The sequence below is a fragment of the Argiope bruennichi genome, chromosome 2, assembly GCF_947563725.1.
Source record: "Argiope bruennichi chromosome 2, qqArgBrue1.1, whole genome shotgun sequence".
Classification (NCBI taxonomy): Eukaryota; Metazoa; Arthropoda; class Arachnida; order Araneae; family Araneidae; genus Argiope; species Argiope bruennichi.
In genome coordinates, this window is record NC_079152.1 from 98,114,586 (window position 1) to 98,140,046 (window position 25,461).

At 25.1% G+C, this 25,461-nt stretch overlaps 1 protein-coding gene across 5 annotated transcripts in view; it reads left to right on the forward strand.

Annotated features, from left to right (window-relative positions):
• The first annotated feature begins 859 nt into the window (after positions 1 to 859).
• The window catches only part of LOC129960043 (serine/threonine-protein kinase ATR-like), a 74,256-nt gene continuing 49,654 nt past the window's right edge, over positions 860 to 25,461 (forward strand). For 3 of the 5 annotated variants that reach the window (XR_008783515.1, XM_056073064.1, XM_056073097.1), the window contains exons 1-21: positions 860 to 1,013; positions 2,209 to 2,303; positions 2,983 to 3,138; positions 4,497 to 4,667; positions 7,538 to 7,632; positions 9,680 to 9,762; positions 11,061 to 11,175; positions 11,495 to 11,628; positions 15,127 to 15,256; positions 15,657 to 15,830; positions 16,309 to 16,409; positions 18,123 to 18,219; positions 18,609 to 18,691; positions 19,510 to 19,679; positions 19,764 to 19,837; positions 21,242 to 21,406; positions 21,911 to 22,008; positions 23,292 to 23,390; positions 23,610 to 23,674; positions 24,589 to 24,696; positions 24,833 to 24,947. Coding sequence is in view for 4 of the 5 variants with exons in the window: in XM_056073064.1 (XP_055929039.1) it covers positions 997 to 1,013; positions 2,209 to 2,303; positions 2,983 to 3,138; positions 4,497 to 4,667; positions 7,538 to 7,632; positions 9,680 to 9,762; positions 11,061 to 11,175; positions 11,495 to 11,628; positions 15,127 to 15,256; positions 15,657 to 15,830; positions 16,309 to 16,409; positions 18,123 to 18,219; positions 18,609 to 18,691; positions 19,510 to 19,679; positions 19,764 to 19,837; positions 21,242 to 21,406; positions 21,911 to 22,008; positions 23,292 to 23,390; positions 23,610 to 23,674; positions 24,589 to 24,696; positions 24,833 to 24,947 (2,345 nt within the window). In the remaining variant the exon portion in view is untranslated. The remainder of the gene's footprint in view (positions 1,014 to 2,208; positions 2,304 to 2,982; positions 3,139 to 4,496; positions 4,668 to 7,537; positions 7,633 to 9,679; positions 9,763 to 11,060; positions 11,176 to 11,494; positions 11,629 to 15,126; positions 15,257 to 15,656; positions 15,831 to 16,308; positions 16,410 to 18,122; positions 18,220 to 18,608; positions 18,692 to 19,509; positions 19,680 to 19,763; positions 19,838 to 21,241; positions 21,407 to 21,910; positions 22,009 to 23,291; positions 23,391 to 23,609; positions 23,675 to 24,588; positions 24,697 to 24,832; positions 24,948 to 25,461) is intronic. The other 2 variants (XM_056073075.1, XM_056073089.1) reach the window with 2 other exon arrangements.

The following is a 25,461-nucleotide window of genomic DNA, read 5'->3' on the forward strand; positions in this document are numbered from 1 at the left end:
TAAACGTAAGGTGTACTCTCAATTTTTTGAGCCACTGTATATAAACAATGCGATAATTCAAAAATAAAATGATATTCACAAATGGAATTTAGTATATGATTTTGTAAGGAAATTTGTTATTCTGTATCAGCTTTCTCTTTTAATCGACCAACAAAAAGGGTTTCCAAATACATACTCGATTTTTTTTTCACTGTTATGAAGGGCAAAACCTTCATGAACCGGTGTCTGAAAATCAAAGTTTGAGCTTTAATGACATTCAGGGCCTCATCTAAGGTTCATAATTTTCATAAGAGGAAAAGTGGGGTTAGTATTTTTAATAAAGATATGTAATATAGTTTCGAGAAAGATTGCTTATCTTTGTCTGTGTGTGTGTGTGTGTCTTTAAATTGAAACTCAAAGTAGATAATGGCTTACAAGAATGAATTCGGGTATCTCAACTCCAGAAAATAACGTTTTTCTTTTCTTCCGGAATAAAAACAATTGCAAAAGAGAAAAAAAAATTGAAAAAGAATTCTTGCGAATAATAGTTTATTTATAATTTTATTTTTTATGTTGCATGTGCGTTGTTTTCTCATGCAAATAAATTTGTCTTGTTCCATATAAGTTTTTGTTCATTTAAAGAATCTTACTATTCAAACACTTAATAATTAAATAAGCATTTGTTCTCTCATATTAAATGTCGACAATATGCTTATTCGAATGAGTATAAACTAAAACGGAACTGGAAGAACCGTACTAGCTGTTTTTACTAACCGCTATTCGATTTAGACGCCCAGTGGAATAGCCCAATCCCTAGTTAAACTGTAATTGTAATCGTATGTAAAACGCGCCAACACATGTTTCCGAACATAGTTTGAAAATGTAAACATTGGGTTGACGTACATAATGAAGTCTTTTTAACTGAAACAGAAAATACAGTACATAACTAGCAAACGTTATTCTAAATTTTCATGACAAAAGTTTCATTTTTTCTACTTGAATAAATATTTATTAAAAATGGATTATCCCGCTAGGTAATTTTTTTTTTTAATTGTTTTCTTTTCATGTAATATTTGGCACTGATTAAATATCCTTTTGTATTTGTTGTACAGAAATTCTTTTTCATGTTTAATAATAGTTTCTCACAGAGATGTAATTTATATTAATATGTCAGATTATTTTTATATGAGGAATAATTATGAAGGTCGTTTGATTCTAGCGGAAAATATTAATTGATAAAATATTATTTTGTGCAGTTATAACTTTTTAGTCTGTAATGTATTATTTTCAAAAATGTCTAAAAATTGTTAGACATTATTAATTACAAATATTAGTTCGTTTTTTTACATTACAATACACTATAAATGTAAATAATTATAAATCACAAATAATTTGATCTATTTAGAAATAAAGTTCCGGCATTGTTGAAATTATTTAGTTAAGACCTTGTTGAATTTTTTAATTAATATTTCGTTTGGATCGAAAAAAAGTTTTCAGGAAGTTAAAATGTATCTAAGAATAGTTTTGAATCATGGGGAGAAGTGAAGTGTAATATTTAGCATGACATTTATGCCACATTTGTTTCAAAAAATGAAACTATTTTATTTCATTTATGATGCATATGTAATGAAAACATTCCTCTCTGAAAACCATTGATAATAAACAAGAAAAAGTTGAAAATGTACCGGTAGAATTCATCAGAAAAAAAAATCAATCACTTCATAATTATCTTGCATCAAATTAACATTAAAAATTAGAAATGTGTGATAAGAATGAGATGCGAGAAGCCTTCTTTGCCTTAAATTTTACTCGAATTGATTGATTAGATTCTGAAAATTGTTACTAATAATTAAACTGCAAAAAGATACAACTGAAAATTATCCCCTTGTTATCAGTTGAAACAGAATTGCACTTTCAATAATTGTTGATTGTTTAGTTTTTAATTTCTTTTTATTTTATTGAAAATAGAAAAAACAAACAAACTAAGGCATACCTGTATGCAGTTAAAATGTCACATTTCCATATATTTCCAATTAAAAGAAACAATTAGATTGAATTAGATTTTAGACAAACTAGAGCTTAAGATAGCATGTTACACAACATTTTCATTCAAATTCTCTCTAATCAATGTTCTTTTATGTTCTTTTGTTTATTAAAACATTTTTAAAACTGTTCTGGTTTATTTAGGTTATCTGAGATTCTTTTCTCTTTTTTTTTTTTTCTTTCCAGTCAGCATATGACTAAAGATCATGATGATTTTTCTGACAAAAAATTTCGACAAACTCTTAATATAACTATTATCAATAATTTTTTGGATTTAAAAGGTATGTGTCAAAATTTTCTGCTATTTACTGAATTAATGAAAATTTAAATATCATTGAATTAATAAGACTTATATTCTTCAACTGGATTTAACAAATATAATTCTATATTTTTTTGTTTTTACCAGCCATAAATCTTTTTTTTTTTCTTCATATCTATGAATTAATAAAGATATTTTCGAATTCTCTGAAGTGAAACCTAAGAATCTAAATGAAGTATTCTAATTGATAAAATGTATTTAAAATTTTTAAAATAAAAAAGATTGAAACTTTCATTCAGTTTAATTCCTCAGTACATTCAAAAAATTTTGAAAGAAAATGAATGTACTTTAGTATGTAAAGAAAGATTGTTTCAAAATAAGAGACTGTTCCAGATGCAAAACTAGATCGAAGTTTATAATATAAATGGGATTTTCAGTGTTGGCTTGTTTGATTAACATCTCATTTTGTTGTGGCATGAGTGATATTTTGGGAAGATGAAGGTTAAATTTTGAAGAAAATACCTGAGCCAGTATTATGTCTTCCAACATTTTATACCTTTCAACCAACTTCAGAGTGTTCAACTCTTACTTGTTACATTTCCTTAAAGCAATTAGAAAGAAACTGCTTATTTATTTATAACTTTAGTAATCTTAATTTGACCTAGAATTTTTTGATACTTAAATTATTTTATGTATTTTAGCTTCTACTTCAGCTTCAAATCATGCTACTTTATCTGCTTTTTTTCATCACATGAGAAATTCTTTCAAAGAAATTCCTCACATCTTTGTTGCATCACCAATTCATCATGATGCAGATGAAAGTAGACAAGAAAAAGGTGATGTTTGTTTATCTACAGGTTTGTAAAACTATATTTATTTTGTGAGATATTAGTAGAAATAATTCATTTTATTATCATATGACATTTATATGAAATTATTCTTTTATTTTTTTAAGAATAAGAGGAGGAAATGGAGAATCAGTTTTAATTTTTGTATCACTATAGTAATTTATTCTCATTTGTCAATCTGATTTTTGCAGTGTATTATGTGCCTAGCTTTGAAGTGAATAAATTTTTTCCCCATACTTTTAAAGATTAAGTTCATAACTTCCTTCCTATGTAATAATTAAAAAGAATGTAAGAAAATCATCATATTTTGTAGCTTTTGCAAATATTGAATTAATTACTGGTTCTAAATAAATATTTCATATGTATGATAAATGTTTATCTATACAAATGTTTTATCATTGTATAAGCCTCATGCATATTAAATGGCATAAAAGATTATGTTTTTTATTCTATTCTCATATACAAAGAATAGAGAAACTATTGTAATCATCAAAAAATTTCAACTTGAGATCTTGAAGAATCTCTATGTTTTAGACCTCCCTAAGTTCAAAAAGCACGTTTTTGGAAAATGTCTGTCTCTCTGTCTGTGATCAAGATAATTCAAAAGTCCCTTGAGCTAGGCAGGTGAAATTTGCTATATAATCATTTGAATTGAATTTTGAATAAAATTTATTCAAAGGAAGTGTTCCTGTATGGCTGTTTGAATTTAAGTTAATATGATAACTACAAAACAAAGAGAGATAAAATGCAGTACACATGTATAGCATGATAATGTAGATGAATAACACATTATCTGTCAAATCCAACAAGGGATTGATTGTTTGTCAGCCTGTACTTTGAAACATGTGAACATGATAACTAAAAACCAAATGATTTAAATATATCAAATTTGGTATGGGAGTTTATGGCTACAAGTGTAATTCTGTGTTAAATTTTGTTTCAACTAATTGGAAAAAAAGGGGGCCAAAAGATAAATTCAGTTTTTGGATATTAAGAAAGGAATTAATTGCCAAAGAGCTTGCCAGGGACACAAAACCTGTTGCTGGTTTAGAATACACAATATAACCAATATATGCCTATAATTATTCCATTTTGAGGGCCACATTTATATTGATTTATGTGGCCATTTAATGGATGGATAATATTTTTTATTGTTATATATATATATATATATATATATATATATATATATATATATATATATATATTTGTTTTTGTCCTAATATTTTTGAAGATAAAAGCATTATGCTTATGTACTCATATACATTTTGATTATAGTAGCAAACACTACAAAATACTGAAATGCTCAAATTATTTGTTATCTACTATCTTTAACTTATGTGTTAATATTAGGTGTTTTTTTATAGCTTTTACTGAATGGTTAATGATGTGGTTACTTCATGTTCTGAATGATCCATCTGCGGATTCAGTGCATAAAGAATGCAGAGACCTATTTTTTTACCTCTTGCAGTTAATTAAATTTAATAATACCTTTAATTTCCGGCACTCTGTTATGCGTCTCATCAATTTGCTCGCAGGTAATGGTATTTTTTTAACTGTGATTTATTAAATGCATTGGTTTATATATTCAAATCCTTATTAAATTCAGATAATTTTTGTGATTCATTTTGTAAAAAATCCATTATTTTGTATTATTTGTATACCATTCATTGAATTTCAATTTCTCCTTTGTATCTTTTCATGCATATTCTTTTTATTTATTTCTTTTTAAAGATTATATGCATGGCATTGTTCGAGGTCATAATATTCTGTTTGGTTCAAACATTTTATTTTTAAACATTAAACAACTCTCTGCTACAAACATAAGCCAGACAATCACACTGGCAGATATAGAAATTTTTATATTGATATAGATGATACAAGGATGAGCCACGTGCTCAACTGCACACATACTACCATAAAATGATTATAAGGCATTAAAATTGAGTGAGATACTTTTATTTCAAGCAGGAATTGTGCTACAGGATGGGTAATAGCAAGGATGTGAAAGAATATAAGAAAAAAGGACAATTATATTTGTTTATGAGTAAAATTGTCAACATATTGATGTTTCACAGTGAACTTTTCATTGAATCTCTAAAAATGGTAAAATATATGTCCATGAAATTTATGCCAGAAAATAGTTAGAATAAGACTAGGATGAGTTTCATGACTTGGGGATCAAAAATCTTTTGATAAGAATTGCTGCAGTCAGTAAACGAAAAACCAACCTACTAATGAAAGAGCACTATGGTTCAAACTGAATGCATTGGTCATTTGGAAAACTAACTGGCAGTGTGTAACATCTGAAGTTTTAAATGTGGTCTAATCTTATATTTTTGCCTTTATTCAAATGAAGCAGTGAAATACATCAAAGGCCAAGTGATGGCATTTTTATATCTAAGGTAAATGGATATTGAGGTGACCACTAATGAGAGACAGTTTATTTATTTTATTGTGATAAGGTGCCATCTTCTGTGAACACCTTTGTTATAAGCATGCTGTTGACATCCCCCTTTTTTAAGATGACAAGAACAAAGTTAACAGAGCTGGAAGTATATATAACTGATGTGATGATGATTAACATCCAATTCAAAACTAGCATTAAGATCACCTGACTGCAGTCCATTGAAAATCTATAGGACTTTTTGGATCCATGGTTAAAATGCTGAACTCATTTTCACTCTGTTCAATTTACATGATCTTATCTTCAAAGAATGACTTAAGCTAAATGCAATATATCTGAAAATTTTGTGGATTTTTTTCTAATCAAAATTTGGATGATTACCAAGACCAGAGCCAGAATACATGTTATTGATATAATTTCTAATGGCTAATTTTCTGGGTGTTCTACTCACCGTTTGGGTGTTCACTCACCTACTCCCATCTTCCAAATTTGGCACAGATATGCTTTGGATGGTGGGAATGTTCGCTCAAAAAGATTTTTTTTCTTTGAAATTTTAACTAGAGTTTTAATAAATTAAAGTTTGATGAGATTTTTTCATTTTTCCTGGAATAATGTTCAAAAAATATTTTTACACATATAATCTTAAAAAATAGTAATCTTTTTAATATTATCTGTTTAATTGTTTTGAATTCTTAAAAATGTTTGTCACTTTTTAAAAAATATTTTTTGCTTGATTTTGAACAATATATTTTATTGTTGCTGTGGAATTCAAACCTTTTTTATTGTTTTTGTTGAATATTTATCATATAATTTTTTTTTCCGATGTTGAAACATAATTAAGTAAGATTCTGTTTATGATCTGTGCATTTTGTGTGAGAAATAAGAATGTGATATTTCAATGCTGCAAAAGAAAACATGCTATTAGAAATTAGATTATTATCACAGTTATACTTCTAAGGAAACTGTGATGCCTTGGAACTTAATTGCATTAAGAATGCTCATATATTCAATAAGCCGAGCAGTGCTAAAATAACACCATTTTATGCTTATCACAATTTTATTCTTAAACATACTTTTTAAAGAAAACTATTAAAATGTTATGTAGAAGATATTTGAATGAAATTGAACATTATTAATATTCCTAATAAAGCAGTTGGTTGCCAAAAGTGGCTAGTTGGAAGATGAATTTAGTTGAAATTTTTGTTATGGTGAATACATTGCTTAAAATTGCATGTAAAATTCAAAGGAAACATTGCACATAATTGCAGTAAAATACCAAGTTTTAATTGATCGAATATTGAATTAAAATTTGATCTCTGAAAAGTCGACAGTATTCTTTTTCTTTTCTGAAATAATAATTATACCATGGTGTTACTCTTGTACTTTTGGAGGATACGTGGAACATGCATAACCACTTATAACTCTGATGAATTAACTGACCTCAGGCAAATGAATATATTTGGTAAAGGGGAAAAAAAGTAAGAAACAGATAGCAGAGTGTGGATTGGGTTTAATAAATGCAATTATATTGAATTTGATCAATTATTTCTTTCCATCTCATTCTTAATATATTTTCGTTGGTTGAATTTGGTGCTATGAAAGAAGAAAATGCAGTCTAAATGATTAATCTAAAAATGTAATGATCTGAAGTTTCAACTAAACATTCTAGTTTATTAAAATAGATTCATCTGATATCATGTGCTTCTTATGTCACAATTGCCAACTTGTCAAAGCTAGGCTATACTCCTAACTTTTATTTATATTAAGATTATAAATTATCCTGACTTTTATTTATATTAAAATTATTATTTATATTAAGATTATTAATTATCCTGACTTTTATTTATATTAAGATTATTATTTATATTAAGATTATTAATTATCCTGACTTTTATTTATATTAAGATTATTATTTATATTAAGATTATTATTAATGACTTTTATAATAATTTTATATCATATATTAATATTAATAATCTTATTTTCATATTTTTTATATAGAACTAAATGATATGTTTGACAGATTTGTGGATGGAAATACTGAAACTTCCATTATTGAAAATTACTTTTATTCTGATGAAAAACTTAAATCTGAGGTAAGATAAGTGTTTATTCGACTTTGACTGAAAATTACTTTTTCTATGACTCATTTGAAAAACTAAAATTTAAAAACATGTTATTCCCTTTGTCAATTTTTTTTAGTCATAATCATATATTTGTTTAGTTTATTCTTGTTCAAAACCAGCAAAATATTTTGATTATTTTTATATACGTTAAAAGTTTTAAATATTATTTTATTGACATTTTTCTTTCTCTGCCTTTGTTTAGTCAAGGCAATTCATTTTTGGCTTAGAGATTTTTATCAGTCTTGAAAACAGAAACACAAAAAATAAATTTAGCTAATAAAGTATAAATAATTTCTGTATATGTAATTAGTAAGTTATTCTGATAATTTCAATTAGTTAATGTAAAAAAAAAAAAAAAATGAATTCTTATATTATTTTTACATACATATCTTGAAAAATTCATCAGACACCAAATTTCTTAGATCTTTAATTTTCTTACTAATAATTGAATAATTGAATGAATAATAATTTGAATAATTTTGAAAATAATTCAAATAATTGAAAATTTTGAAAATTCCTCCTGAATAATTTTGTAAATTCCTCACTAGAAGCTCACTTTATACCTTAACACTAGTCTAGTCTTTTAAATTTTAAAAATGAAATAATAACCATAAATTTAACATTTATTTTTCCATTTGCGAAATCACAATGCATTCCGACTGTGAAATTTATGAAATCTCTATGGTTAAGAAAAATGTACATCTGTAGAGGCTGCAGAGGTCTAATTACACTAAAACCTAATTATGTTAAAGATTTATACTTCATGTTAATGTGAGGCATGTTAAATCTAATGTTGTAGATAAAATACCCTCCTTTATGTGTGATGTGGAAGTTTAAAATGAGAAGGAAGTTCTGGTGTATTCTTGTCATCTGACCACTGTTCGAAATTGTGAGATCCGTCACAATATAGCCCATTAATGCTTTTGCTTTCAAATGGGACATTAATATAGCTGGAACTGTGTATGTTAGGGTACTACAGAACAGAACATTTGATCTAGAGCTACTAAATTTTAGTATTGCTGTAACCCTGTTTTTTCTGTATCATCTTATATTTCTTTTATTATTTTGAACTAGTGGTATGTCAATGTATGTCATGTAAATTTTTATTTGACAACTTTTTTTTATAAATCTCCTAATTGGATGTATATTGTCGTATTGTTTTTTATATTTTAACTGCGGTGCAAATTTCATACTTGCTATAAAACTGCTATACTTGCTATTTTTTTTTTTTTTTTTTTTTTTTTTTGCTTGATGAGTGTGTTTTATAACCAACTAGTTCATAAGCCTATAGCTTCCTCCTTCATTATTGTTTTATGAATTGAAATACATCGGGTACAAATATATTTTAAAAATTGGAAATGTGTACTGCGAAGCAATATTTTTGAAATTTTAATTAAAAATTAAGCTATTTTTTTTGAAAATATTCTTGTGCAAAAATAATTTTTACATTGTTTTAGAATTCAGAAAATTTTCCTTTTAATAATGCCAATTTGTCTTGCATATTTTTCCTGAATTTTGCCAGTTCCTTCAATTTATTTATTTATTTGCCTAATTTTTTAAAATTCATTTCATGATCAGAATGAAATTTATACTATTTTTACTGTTTCATAGAATTGTTAATCACATGACTTTCTTCCATTATTGGAAATGAAGGGAAAAAACGATTCTGATTATTATCTGTGTGCAATTTAATTGAGAAATCGGAAAATGATTTCCCAGTATCAAGGAAGACTTGGAACTGGAGTGTAATAACATGCCTTTAAAGTCTATCACAATTTGATGCTTAAAACTATTTTGTTAAGGGAATCATAAACATGAAGTTATGTAAAAACGTTTTAATTGAAATTAAATATTTGATCAATATTCCTAATGAACTAGTTGGTCGCTGTATATGGTCTTTGTTTAAATAAATTAACAGCTAAGTGTTTAAAACTGCTATTTAAAATCTAATTGAATTAAGGATTTATATAAACTAAATTATTATTCACTTATTTTTTGATTAAATCTTTATTTTCAGTGTGCTCAAGAACTAGATCTCGTAACTATTTCAGTCTCTTTTTCTACTCCATATGAATGTGAAGCCTTGCAGGAAAAAGTAACGTAAGCATAGAAATAATTAGATAATTTTGTGTGTTATAAATTTTAATTTCCTACAAATTTAAGCATTTTAATGATAATTTTGCATGCTCAGAAATTTGTAAGTGATCTGGCATTTATTTAAATAATATGATCAGTACAAATTCTCAATCAACAGATTTAGTTAGATTAATGCCTTATTTCATAGCTTCATGAGGAATTCAATTTTGAAACAAAGCTGATAATTTGGAATGTATTGCAATTTTAGTTTGTCAATTACAGTTGGAGTTGGTACACCATTCTCTATACTTCTTGTTGTGTTTGGGATTATATTTGATATACAAGGGTAGATTTAACATGCTTCAAGATTACATACATGATGGATATTTTAATAAACTCTCAAATAATGATATTTATATCCCGTAATCAAGGTCTTATAACTGGACTTACGAAGCTTCAAATATAGTTGGAAAGATTATGTGTTGGCAAATGTAATAGAATCTGTCCGTGCAGTGTTATAAGTCCCATTACAAATATGGCTAACCATATAATTTTATAATGAGGCATTCTTTAACAAGTAGAAGAATGGATTCAAAACATAAATTAATACAGTTTCATTAATATATATAATATAAACATAAAATAATTCCATAGTGTTTAAGATTTTTAAAAAGTCATTATTAAATTTCAAAATAAGCAATGTCTTCCGTATCACAAAGTTTCTGACAGTCACAAAACATATATTTTGTGACTGTCTTAGAATGCAGATGTGAATTCTAATATTTTCATGCAATCTATTAACTTCATGATGGATTTAAATTTTCTGAATTCCCTAATTAGTGCCAGTCCTTCACATCATTTCATACTTGTGAAACTTTTGTTCATAACTCTATTGAGATTCTCTTGATAAAAGAATATCTAAATATATAAGTTTCAAAAGAAAATCGTTTAAATAAATAAGGGCATTAAGAAGAATTTGTATCAGATTAATTATTTATAAAATTCTATTTCTGTGTTCATTTATTATTAAGAGATATTATTCAGATTTCTTTTTCATAAATTCAAAAACGCTACAAATACTTATGTTGATAAATTACTAGGCAGATCTAAAATCTGAAATAATAATCTAAACTTACTTACATGATTATTGCAGCTTTTATTAAATTCTCTAATATTTTCTTACCTTGTACCTTAAATCATTAAATTCTTTTACTTGTTTGCTTTAAAATTTACTTTATACAATCTTTTTTTTTTAATTTTGTATTTAAATAAAGGGTGCTCATGGTTAATAAAATTTTTGAATATTAAAAAGTTTTCCATAGTTCTCTTTTAGAAATGTTGACCATAGATATTACCCAGTTTCTACCAGATCAGTGCAATAACTTATGCAAAATATTTTGCATTCAGATAGAGTTAGGAGATTTAAATCTGAAAAAGGTGAGTAATTATTTAGTATGTGAAATGTATTAAATGTTACTTTTTTTTGTAAATTGTCATCACATGTATTACATATATAGTAATTTTATGTTAATAGACCATTATAGCACATGCATTAATCAAAAAATTTATACATCTTTTGAATGACTCTGTGTTCAGTAAAATAATTTCACTATTTCTATTTTAAATATTACTTATATGAAATAGCTAATTTTACAAGAATTACATTTATTTCTTAAATTGTTTCATCTTTTTCACAATTATAATATTTTATTGCATTAATAATTCTTTAAATTTATTTTTTATATCTACATTTTAGGAATCTGTGAGAGGAATTGCATCTTTAGTAAGAGAGCATGGTCTCATGTTTTCAATAAGCAATATTGATTATCTCTTCAGCTGTATTCAGGCTATTACACTGTTTTGCAGTTCATTTGAGGAACCTATTTCTGAGTTAGTAAATTTCTTCGTATTAAGACAGCAGCATCTTCATGTTTGAAATTCTAAGAATAATATCTAAACTGTGTTAGCAAATTGCAAATGTGAAATGTATTTATAATGTATAATGACAATGAGAATCAGTGCTAGAAATTTTTTTAAAACTTAACATAAACACACACACACTCACTCACTCAAAAAAAACACATACACACACACACATTAGGGAATTTCAGAAGATCAGTAGAAATCAAGGAAATTTATTCTAAAATTGGGAATTTTTTTTTATTTTGATAATTTCAAATGGATATGATAATTCACTAATCTTTTCCCATCAGAAGAATAAACCATTGTTAACATCTAAAAAAAAAAAAAAAAATTACTGACAGTCAGAAATGAAGGCCAGATATTAGGATGCTTATATATAAATTTTTATAGATCCAAAGTTTCGGCTATGTAAGATCATTAGAACTGTATTTGAAAAGTTCCTTCAATTCTGAAGCATAGTTATCATGCATCTAGTTTATGATGGATTTATTCATTTGATCATAGTTTGTTTTACATTTATATTTTGTGTATTTATTGATAAATTGTTTAACAAAATTTACTCCTTTTCTATAATTTTTCATTAAATTTACGGTATTATAATTTGTTAATTCATTACTTTTAGATCAATTTGTGATTTAAGTGTGGTTTAACTTTCATACTTTTAATCAAAACCATTTAGGACTCTAGTGAGAGAAATTTCTTATTTGTATTTTTTCCCCTTACAGAACTTCAAAATGGTTAATTATGGAAACCATAATAAGTTTCGTTTTTGTGTTCTCTGGGAAAGACAGCATATTGAAGGCCCAACCCTCATTATGTTATGACTTTCAGCTTTATTGGCCTTCTTTTATTAAAAAAAAGAGGACACTATTGTTTTATTCTTTTCTCTAAAAGCATCATGCCATTTGTTACAAGAGTAAAAATATGAATTTTGTGTAATTGATATTCCAATATTTTAAATTAGATGTAAAATATTAGCCCAGTATTACAATCTACAACTAATCTATTGTAAATAAATAAATATTATGTCAGAATTAATTTATTTTTTAATTTCACAGATATCTAGTTGTTGAATTATGAAGTATAAGACATTATTGTTAATATTTTCTTTGGACCTTTTCTTCTTCTTTTAATTTTATGTATGTTTTTCCTCCTCTGAATCTTAAGAAACCGAATGAATATGGAATTATTATTAAATTATGGAATCTTCGAAGTATTGGAAGATGTTATTACTAATATTTTCTTTCAACAATTTTTTTATGTATCCTAAAAATTACCTCTATGTTAAACAAAATCTTCTGAATTTAAAAATAATACTAAATATATTAGCTTAATTTAAATTTAATTAAATTTGTTAAGTTATGAATACATATTTCTCCTATAATTTTTTCAAAATACACACTCACACACAATGGACATTTTTCTTATGTCTTTTGATGTATATGAAATCAAATATTATGAAGATTTACAAAATTCATTTATGCCTTTTTTTTTTTTTCAATTTATACTTCTAGTTCATTTTTAGTTTTATGCAGTAAAAAAGAAAAGAAAAAAAAAAAAAAGCACTCGAGAGAGAGAAAGAGAAGAAAAGAAATTGGTCATAATGAACCATTTTTCTATTTTTCTCTTTATGATATAAATGGGTTAAATGTTCCACCAGTGTTTAGGTGATTTTTCTTTTTCTTTCCTTTTCTTTTACTATGATTTTTAAGTTAATTGGTAGTTCAAATTTTAGTGTTACTGAACAACTTCTTTTATTTTCATACAATACTCTTTTTAGTTTAAAAGTGCATTTCATTATTGTTGGAGATATTTTTGTGTTTATTTTTTTTTATTAGTGGAATTATTGCTCAATTTTGATTGAGTGTTGGTATACAGTATAAATAAGGAAGATCATGCTAGAAGGAAATACTCATAATACTTTAATAATGAATTACTTAATACTTTAATTTTTTTTATTAGTGGAATTATTGTTCAATTTTGATTAAATGTTGGTATACAGTATAAATAAGGAAGATCGTGCTAGAAGGAAATACTCATAGATTATTTGATTCTTAAATCCTTCGCCAATGTGCATGTGATGTTATGCTACATCTTTTATGAGTAAAATTTTGACAGGATTCCAAAATATGATTGACAGATTAAATGCCCATCTAGATGGGCTAACATCTTCTAGTATTATATATATATTGATTAGGCTGTCTGCAAAAAATAGTTGTTTTTAGAAAAATGAAACTTATCTGAAATCTAATAAGTAAAAAAATTAGCTTATCTTGTTTATTGCTCATTTTATATTAATTTTAGTTAAAAAGAGAGAATTATTTTTCATATACTATTAAAGAACATACAATAAAAAAAATCATTCTGAAGGTTTAAGATACATCTAGAGAAGTGAGGGATTTTTTTTTTTTTAAATAAATCCTGGAAACATTATTGAAAGTGGGGGAAAAAAAGTCATATATCAGGAAGGATGACTGCCCTCCTGGTTAAAATAGTAAATTCTCCTTTTAATATAAATTTGAAATATTTCAAGAATATCGCTGATTGATACATCAATACACTTTTATAATTCCATTAATTTATTCATATGTGCATTATTTTAGTGACCAATTACATTTTTCAAATTTCTTATTTCTGTACAGAAGTTTTTAATTTAGTATGTGTGTCTTCTCTCAAAGTCTTTCATTCTTAATTTTTTTTTCTACTTTAATAGGGAAATATGATAAAGAAATGTTTAATTTGAATTTTTTAAAATAAATTTCTATTTTATTGTATTACTTTTTCTTATAGCAACTTTTTACTATAATCTGTTTGTATTCATTTTATATATTGATTTTTCCATACTGATGGCATTCAACTCCCTCCCCCTAAAAAAAATTTCAAATTTGAAAAAAAATTTAAATATTTTAACAATATTATAATTTGCTGTACTATAGCAAATAAATATGCTAATTCTTCAACATAAAACATTATGTGGTAGAGTTTGCTCTTCATTATAAAAAATTTTTTAAATGCTATTAATTTTTTAAAAATCATCACTCCCCTTCCATTTATATATATATATATATATATATATATATATATATATATATATATATATATATATATATATATATATATATATATATATATATATATATATATATATATAATATTATAGGGTATCATTCCCTTAAGTAAAGCATTAGTGTAATCCCCCCCTTCTGTTTTGACTTGGTCTTTTGAGTAGACAACCAAATTATATTTTAGTTCTGTCACTAGCTTCCATTATTCTGTGTAAAAAGAGCTAATTTACTATGTAATTTTAGCTACATTGAACTATTTAATAGAGCTTAAAAGTTATTTTAAGCATAAAAAGAAAATTATTTCTTGAATGATACTTGTATATAGCTCAAAAATGGCTGATGAAGGATATGTTTTTTAAAAATTTTCAATTTTCTTTGAATGAATTGTGAATTATTTTAGGGTATTTAGATCATTACAAGATGCCATAGGTGTATTCTTGAGGATAGTGATTGAGAAGGTAGATAAACCTGAAAGCAAGTTTATGTTAACTACTTCAACTCTTGGTAAAATGCTTCAAGTTTTATCTGAGGTATTCTTTATTTTAAATTGCATTATTTTGTATGATATTTTAACTAATCTGTGATTAAGAATTTAGAAACTATTATTATTATATATTTTTTTCCTTCCTACATATGTGATTCATTAATTGCAATCTTCGGTATTACTATTTTTTTTTCCTTGTACCATTGGATTCTGTTCAGTGATATTCAATTTAATAATATTCTGAACTTGTAGCTTATTTGATTAGAAATTTATAAGATATTTTACTGTTTCCTTTAGTTTAATTATTGATTACTTTCTGCTTAAAATAAAAGATTTTGTATTTGCATATACTTACTTAATTTGTTTATACGAATCTGCAACTTTTTTTTTATGTGTTTGTGTGTGTTGCTGCCTATCATATACTTTTAATTAATTTTTTTCCCTAGGCTGTGACTAAATCCTATTTTTTGGATTCCACTCAGTGTTTTCAATCTTCTGTTGTGACTGGAATAATTTTCTTTTTGCAACATGGGAAGGAGAATGGTTATTTATTTCCCATAGTTTTACAGCAACAGTTATCAGAATTTGTTGTTACTTCTCTCAGCGCAAGGGCATCAAAGGTAATAAAGTATTTCAGCTGGTGTTCAGCAGTTGCCAATTGTTTTATTTACATATATTCCATATGCTACGATTTATTCAACTTTAACTTAAAAATTGCAACAGATTTTTTCCCTCCTTGAGAAAGGTATAATTTATCCAAATAAAGCTATCTGAATTTTCATTCTAAAATCTTTGTAGAATTATTTTACATGTGTGATTTTGAATTACTGAATACAAAAGTTATTGTTGTAAATTTTTAACTTCAACATGATTTAAGATCTTAATTTTAAATTTATCACACTTAGTAATTAGTATTAAATCTAATTTTATTGAGACTAGCACATCTGTGTTCTGACAAAAATTCTTATTAAATATTTTATTGTCATTTATTACATTCTGAAAATTTATTTTAAATTAATCTATTTTTTTTAATTCAATTCATGTAATTTCTTTTTTTATTCTGTATGTATTTTGATTGCTTTCATTATTTTTTACCAGTTTTTGTTACATTTGGCTGTTCATTTAATCAAAACAGAAGGAGAAAGTTGTTATTTTGGAACAAATCAAAACAAGGAGAAATTTGGAGGTGGACAAGAAAAGTAAGTTTTACTATACTTTACTTTTCAATAATTTTTCTCTATTTTTTATTTCTATTTGTAAAAAAATGTAATTACCTTTGTAAAAAAATGTCAAAATTTTAATTACCTTTGTAGTATTTATTTGTGATCTTCGTTTTTTTTCTCTTTATATATCTGCTCTTACATTTTATATTAAAATTTTATGGCACATCACATGATTTGCTTAAATAATATTATTTCTTTATAAATTTAAATGTGCACATGCAATACTAAAAACTATGAATTAATGTGTAGTTTTGTTCCAATTTAATGTTTTACTGTTTAATATTTGTTTTTACCTGAACCAATTAATTTTCATCTTGTAAGCATACATTTTTATAGAGTTCGATTTTAATTCAATTAATTTAGAAATCATATGTTAAAATTGATGAAAAATGTTAGAAACTCAATTAGGAAAATCAATAATTTATTTATCAATTAGAAATTCAATAATTTATTTTATACTTTTAACCTTTACATTTTAAACCTTTGACGAAAGTGAGAAAAATCAGATACTCTGTCATACTAAATTGTTTTCCTAAATGAGTAACAAAAAGAAAACTGTTGAAAGAAATGAATATTGCATTATTTCTGCAGTTAATATTTCATTCTTTCTTTCCTTGCTGATATAAAAAGAAAAAGATTATCAATATTATGAAACCAAGTTATTTGTCGTTTTATGCAAAGTCAGCCATTTAAAAACATTCAAAGTGAAATACCATATTTAATTTTTTTTATTTTATTCACAAATGCTTATATTCCTAAATCAAATAACTACATTTTATTTTTTTTAAAATTAAAATGAATCTAATAATTACATTTAGTTGATGCCATCCACCAATTCGAGGGAGATTTCAAAGATTATTAATACTTTAATGTTTGGGGTAAAAATAAAAGTTGTAATTTTTGCTATTATTTGAAAATTGATATTGGCCTAGTATTAAATACATCTTCAAGCATAATGCTGATGTGTTGATAATAATGTAAAGAGTTCCAGTGAAAAGAAAATGAAAATGTTCCAATTTCTTGAGAATGTCCACATTTCAAATTCCTTTTCAACAATTTGAAATAGCAATAAAATATACTATAAGCTTATTAGCAATGTATTCCAATTTAACTGGATACAGTAATTTATATATTTAAAACTTATATATCTGAAGCTTTTAATTAAATAAATATTATACCATCAGCCATTTAATTAATGATGTTTTTACTGTACTGCATTGACAATGTAAGGTATTTTAGAAAATTGTACTATCCATCAAGAAGCAGTTGAAATAAATTTTACATCTAAATTTGTAAATTAAAATTTTTTATTGGGCAATTCCAATAATTTTATTATATCTACTTAATATTTGAAATATTTTAATTCTACATTTGTACATTATTTTATATCAAAAAGCATAGAAAACAGAGATTTGATTTTACTCTGTGTATATATGAATCATTTTATTTATTTTGTAAAAGTATAAATATTTATTATTGTTAAGAAAAAAATAAAGAATATTTTCCTTTAAAATATTTAATTTTTTTTCTTAGTTCATGCTCCTACAGACAAGTTTTACACCTATTGTGATGTTTTTTAAAATAATTTTTTAAATGTTTACTGGCACTGTAATATATATATATATATATATATATATATATATATAATTTGTAAAATTTATTAATTATATTTTTTTATTTCTTTTTTAGACTGATTCCTTTTGAAAATATGAGAGAGATCTCTAATACTTGGTTGCAATTTTATAAGCATCTTATTTATATACTGAATGCTGAAACTTCTAGCAAAGTATACTTCAACAAGACTTTTTACTTTTTTTTATATGCATATAAGAATTATAATTTCCATTTTTAGATTGAATTGTTTTTTGAACAAATAATATGCCTCATTGACAAGTTCCATGACTATTGATATATTAGATTTTAAAAGTGTACTTTTTTCATTATTTTATTTTACTTTTCCACTGCCCCTCTTCAGTTATAATATTATAATTTACTGCTTTTGTAATAAGTATCAAAAAATTGAAATAAATAAAAAAAAGCTGTATGTTTGAATGTTTATTTTAAGAAAACATTTTATGATAAAAAATGTCTTTGCTTTCAACTACTACTTTGTAATTTTTTTCTTTGTTTGTGAAAGAATACTTTATTATTAATTCATTATATTGCAATACTTAGGCAATTGATGTAGACGTGGTTTGTTGCTGTGCAGAAATTCTTCTCCGTAGTTACTCTGAACTTCATCATATTGAAAAATTTGAGTATGTTCAAATGCTTATTGTTATTGCAACATGCTTTACACTTATCTTATTTTTATTTGTTTTACTTTTTAAATTAGTTAAAATAATATTATTTTTACATATGTATGAAACATTTTATAATTATTTTTGGCATTCGACTATTTTAAGCAAAAAAAAGTATATTTATTACTATAAAATATTATTAAATTAGTTAAGTTCCCCACTTTCCCATATTCTAACAATTATAATATAAAAGTAGTATATGTGTATTACTTTTGTCATGGCTAAATTATACCTTCTAGGGACACTCAAGTAATGCAAATCTCAGGGTCCCCTATCAAAAGCTAATATTTTTTGTCTATTTTAATTTAACCTTTAAATAATGAATAATGTTAAGTTACAAATTTTGACATACTCAAATATAGTGAAGGCTGTTTGTGGTAACACTCTGAGTATAAGCCAAATTTATCTCTACATCTAAATGGTCAGTACATTCAAAAATAATAAAATTCTCTAATTAATATATAATAATCAATTATATAATAACCGATCATACATTCTTTTTTTAATTAAAAATGATACTGAATTAAAAATTTAAATATTTTTTTTCTATATAAAGAGAGTTGCTTCAAAAATTTGAATACTTATACCTGCTATTTAAAATTATATTAGTTGATGATTATGGCAGTATTTGACTTTCTTTTAAATATCTTTAAACTTGAGATCCAATGGGAAGTTTTGAAAACTGGTCAAAGTTCATTTATTTATCTTTATCCATATAGTAACCTTTTATCTATATATATATATATATATATAACTTGTTTTTTTTTTTTTTTAAGGTTTCAAGAATTTACTCTTTCTGGTTCCCAATCACATATTGCAAGAAGACGTTTTCCTCCCCTGATTATTGATTCATTCAACGCTCATGCCAAATATCTTTTAGTAAATAATTTTTCATCCACTTATGAAAAAATAATTAAATTTTACAAGCAAGTTCTTCTTCTACAAGGTACATCAATGTCTATTACAAGAAATACCTATAATTTGTTGTATATAAATTTTCAATTTATTTTATAAAACATTTGTGTTTCAGATTTATTGCATTTAACTGATGAGCATTATGACATCATATGCAATGTTTTATCCATTCCTTGGATTTTAGAAGAAGTGAGTGGAAAGTCTAATTAATTTGTCTATCATTTGTTTGTTTAATTTTACTCTATTTTAAATTAATTTTCTTAAAGATCTTATTGAGTGATCACTTATATTGATTTTTGTTGCTTTATTGTTGTGTTATTAACTCATGAGATAAACTACAAATAATGAATATTTTAGTTATTAAAACCATTTCAGTCGGCTATAGACTCTCTAAAGGTGTTAAACTTTTATATAAAAAAAATAATTGTAACAAAAAGGACAATAGTTGATATGTTAAAGGATGATTTGTAATCAGTCATATTCATAAATTATAGTGAAAGATAATAAAATGAATAAAAGTAACGAATGTATAGAGTAAAAAACGAAACGATAAAAGTAACGAATGTATAGTCTACAATGATTGCATTGAGTTAACAGGCCTTGCTATCTACCGAGACAAAAAAAAAAAAATGTAAAGCTGTTATACATCTGAATAGATTACATGATGTTAGAGAATGATTTCCCAATTAAACTGTTCTATATTGAACATTGGGATCTATTTAAGAATCTAAGATAATGTCACCTAAATCAGTAGTCAAATACCACTGTAATAATGATATTCAATAGCACTTTCTTAGTTGTAATGCATTACTTATGTTCTCTATATGAATATGCAATGCCTAACAAATTTTAGGAAAAACTTATATTTGGCAGAAAATAATCTGTTGTACATTTTCATTTTTACTTTTAAATATGTTCTCTACACCTTGCTAACAGTCCTGATAGTGAGCTACCATGACTAGGAGATATCTTATGGGCATATAGAACACATTCTCATTAATCTGCATGGTTTGTCTTGATGCTATGTGGCAATAGATATTATGAGTTATTGGAACAGGGTTGTTACACTACTTTACCTGCTCTTTTTAACAATGAATATTCGATATCAGTCATTTTGCTGTTTATAACAGGAAGTAATCTATTCTGAAGCATCTTCTGACTACTTGTCTGAAACTATATATAACATCTGTGCGATTTCCAATTCTGCAATATTTTCAGCTAATTGACCAGTCCACAACGTATAATAACATCCACATGGGTCCTCTGAAACATAACTTATCATCAGTGTCTATATCTTATTTACTTATTTACTAGTTTTGAACTTTGCTACATAAACAATTCCTTTTATACGCTTCACCAATTGTTTTGACCTTTGTGAGATGCTTTCTTTGGAATATAGTGATGTTTTTCAACTTAAAACAAAGGTGTTTTTTTATTCTGCTGATATGTGTAGTTATGTTTCTGTTCTGAAAATTTTGCTGTACTTCATTCCTTCCTCTGAGGTCTCCAAATATCTTTAATTTGTAGTCATGAGTGTATATAAGCAAGCATATACTTTAATTATATTATAATTTATTTATAATTTTTTTGAAGGAAGATGTTCAAGATTTATCAGATCAGTTTTTATCTCTACACATCATTAAGAAACTGGATATTACGATACATAATTCTGTTGCTGCCCATTGTTTACAAAGTCTGGTGTTGATACCTTCAAGAATTTCTCTAAGTTGGAGAAGTCATATTCTTTCCATGTGTTTGGTAAGTGATATATTTATTATTAAAAAAAAGGCAAAATATCTTTTTACCTTTCTTCAGCTTTAAATAAATTTATATTATGTCTGCAATATTGAAATTATTGTAAAATTTTTTAAAAATATTAATTTTTTTTTCGTCAGTAATGTAGAATGAAAATAAGGAGAGATATATATCATCAAATTAGTCTTATTTTATCTTTTATCATGTTTTACATGTTTATTATTTTAGGAAATTTATTACAGTGGTTTAGTCCCCCCCCCCCTTTTTTTTACCTTATTCCTTTTTTTGTAATCCAAATTTAATGTTTTTATACTCTTTTTTTATTTAAAAATTATATAAATAAATATTTCAGAAAATAAAGTTTTCAAATATTATTTAAAGTATTCTGTATTTTTCCCCTTATTTTATATTCAATTGTCATATGGTTGAAATAAGTGTGCATCATTTGATGATTAAAGAATATTCTTTGTGCAATGATTTTTTTTTTTTTTTTTTTTTTTTTTTTAGTCTTGCAACACGGACTTGGCACTGACAGCGGTTAAAATGCTCCCAATCTTTTTGTATTCATCTCTTAATCCTCTAAAATTCTTATTTGAATTAAATCCGTAAGTTTTTTAAAAAAAACTTTATTACAATTTTTATGTTACCATAAAAAATTTTTGAATTCACATTCTTGGGCTTTTATTTCCAATCTTAAAATCATTCATCAATTTTGAAAAGGATGTAGTTTTGATTATGTTAAAATCATAACTATCTTGTACTTAAGCTTCAAATCAGTTTAAACCTAAATTAATCTGTAATTACAAATGAACGCTTCAATATCTACCAAAATAAAATTAAACTAAGATATATTGTTTTGTTACTGTGCTTTTAGGTCTTAATAATAATACTGGATTTATTCTTGATCTTTTTTAAGATTGTGACTTATACTGTCTATCTGGCTGATGAACATAATAGCTATTCTTGTAATAAAAATTAATTAAAAATCCTCATAAGGAATGAATTATTTTTAGATGATATCATGAACAATTATATTCATTGCTTCATAAATCTTTTTAAAAACCTATACTTAAAAAAATATAGCTTTTTAATGCACTATTATGATTCATTACATTACATTTCAAATCAAAAGTTATATGCTAATAAAAAAACAAATTGCTAATATGGCAAGAAATCTTTTGTTGTTGTAACAACTTCTTCCACAAAAATGAATTGAAAGCGAATTGAGAAGAATGAAATGTAAATATGTGAATCATTAAGCTTCTGTTGTAAAAATTCAGGTATTTTTTCAGAATATATTATAAATTTTTATTGATAAATGATTTAATGTGAATTATTATCAAGAGTTACTTTATTAAGGTAAAAGCTTAATTTCTTTTTTCTTAGATTTGAATTAATTGTATTCATTTAATCAGATCAAATAATAAATCAATTTCTTAGAATTTCAGATATATTTTTAATAGCATGACTATGTATACTTCTGTAATTTTTATATTGCATCATAATCTCCTAAATTTTACCAAAATTCAATTTCTTGTAATGTTGATGAAATCCTGTGTAATGTATTATCACAAACAATACTCATTTCCATGGATTACAGCATTTTTTTAATTGAATTTTATCATTTTTGAGATCAGTGAATTTTTTTATATATATAATGATTCTATTATATTTTTAATATTTAAAGCACCTTTTAAATAAATTTATTTATTTTACTGTTTATTGTTCATTTAATCATATTAATTTTACTTCTTGAAATTTATGTTTAATGCAATTCAATATTTTATGAAATTCAGTGTTTTTGTTCCTAGCCTGTGTTTATCTGATTTTCAGCTTGTAAGTAAATGTCAAATTATTATTTGTTTTTTGAGTGCTTCTTTATTTTCAGTTGTTTGCTACAGTTAAATAATATTGATGTTCTAAGAGAACTATGTAAATATTTTGGAACTGTTTGTTGCATTTGTTCTGGCTGCTGTTCCTTGTACAGGTAAATATTCATAATTCTTTTTACATATGCCTGTTTGCAAAAATTGAGCTTTAATAAGTATTGCAAAATAATAATAATAAATCTATAAAGCTTCAACTTTTGCTTTTTATCATGTTTATATATATTCTATTGTGACTGGATTAATTAGGATCTCTTTCTGCTGAAAAGTTTTAAATGCTAAATTTTAAAAATATCAACAGAGGGCATTTTTTTTTGTAGACAACTAGAATGTGATTATGATTCAGATGTGGTGCTGCCAGTTAAATGTGCAGTTTGTGATAAATGTAAGTCAATTTCTTATTTCATTTTCTGATTGACATTATTGTAATCATTCTCATATTTTGAGAAATCAGTGATAAGATTTTTTAGTATATTACTAAATTAGAACTTTTAGTTTGAGAGTACCAATATCTTTATGTCTTTTTTTTTTCCCCTTTATCAATTTTTTGCTATTAGGAGAAAATTTGGTGTAATTTAATTATTAAAAGAAAATTAAGCAACCAGTCATTAAAAATGTAAATGACCTTTTTCTTATAAACTAAGTGCAGTGATAATGTGGTAAATGAACACACACACTTATAACACTTAACACTAACATTATATAAATTGCAACAAACTTAACACTTCATGTTATAATTTATTTATTTGAAAATCATATATTTGGAAACTTGTAACATAAAACTAAGAATTCATGCATCAATTTATAATTTTTTTTAGTGCAATAAAAATACAATCTTTCAAAGTTTGTCAACAGTTTTATTGTTTTATATTGCACAGTTTTTTTTGTTGGGAGGGGGGGGGGGAAAGATTGGGGAAACCATTGCTTTGGAATTGAAATCTTATAATGTATTTTTTAAAAAATTCTCTCATATGACTTAACATTACTTGAACCTTTATTTAATGTAAAGACTTTCTCTGTCTGTAATCTTCATTACTTATAATATTGGTAAAAGGATAGTAATAAGAAATTGCATTTACTTCTCAATTATTTCAACATAAAATTATCATGATAGAATCAGTAAGTTTTGATTTATTAATCAGATGTGTCCTTGCTTTTGAATTAATATTATACCGATTGCAAAACAAAATATTACATTTTTTTAAAGGTTATAAAAAAATTTTATTTGGTTTCTTTTTATAGATCTAACACTAAATTATACTAATATGCATAAAATATTTATTTACCTAATACTTCTAGTACAAGACTCTAGTGATAAAAGTAAACCATTGCCATCTCCATTTGTTGAAAGTCTTGCAGATTTAATGATCCACATTCTTAGTCATCCATCTGAGCTTATACGCAGAGGTAATATTTCTTCTATATCTTTTATTCATTTATACTTTTGCATGATATTTCTAGAAGTTTATTATTATTTTTTCCCTTTCTGTAATTTTAAAAGTAAAATATCTATTTGATATTTAAATTTTTTTTTTTTTTTCAGAATCTATGCAAGCAGTTTTACGTTTTTTTACACATTTTGAAGTGAAGGAAAATGTATTATCTGCTACAATGCATTTTTTGGTTGATGTAAATCCAGTTGTTAGAACAAAATTTAGGTAGTTTATTATTATTATTATATAATTAGTGAGAATTATAATTAATATTAGTTTGAAGTAAAATGTTATATAATTACAACCATTACAAATATTATCTCCTCGATTTTCTTTATAGACATTATATCATTATATTTTCATGTCTCTGTATAAGAGTCTTAATATGCCAAAATATTGCATAAGGTTAGGATGGAGACAACAATGCTTGAAAGGTCACAGTGAAGTCCATATATAGTAGGATGCCCTGTATGCCCCAGCACTGATTTTAGTGCTCATCAGAAAAATGGTGTAATTTATTTTTCTTATCATATTGAAAATATATATATATACATTTTGAATGCCTTCTTTTAATTCAATTAAAACCAAAGTCTGATATAACGATAATTTTGATTACTACATCAAATAAAAAATTTCATTTATTTGTTATTGTATTTTTGATTTGTTACACTCATATGCAACCAAATATGCAAATTAATAGATAATGTATTCCTTGAAGATATGGTCCAAAATTAGATAC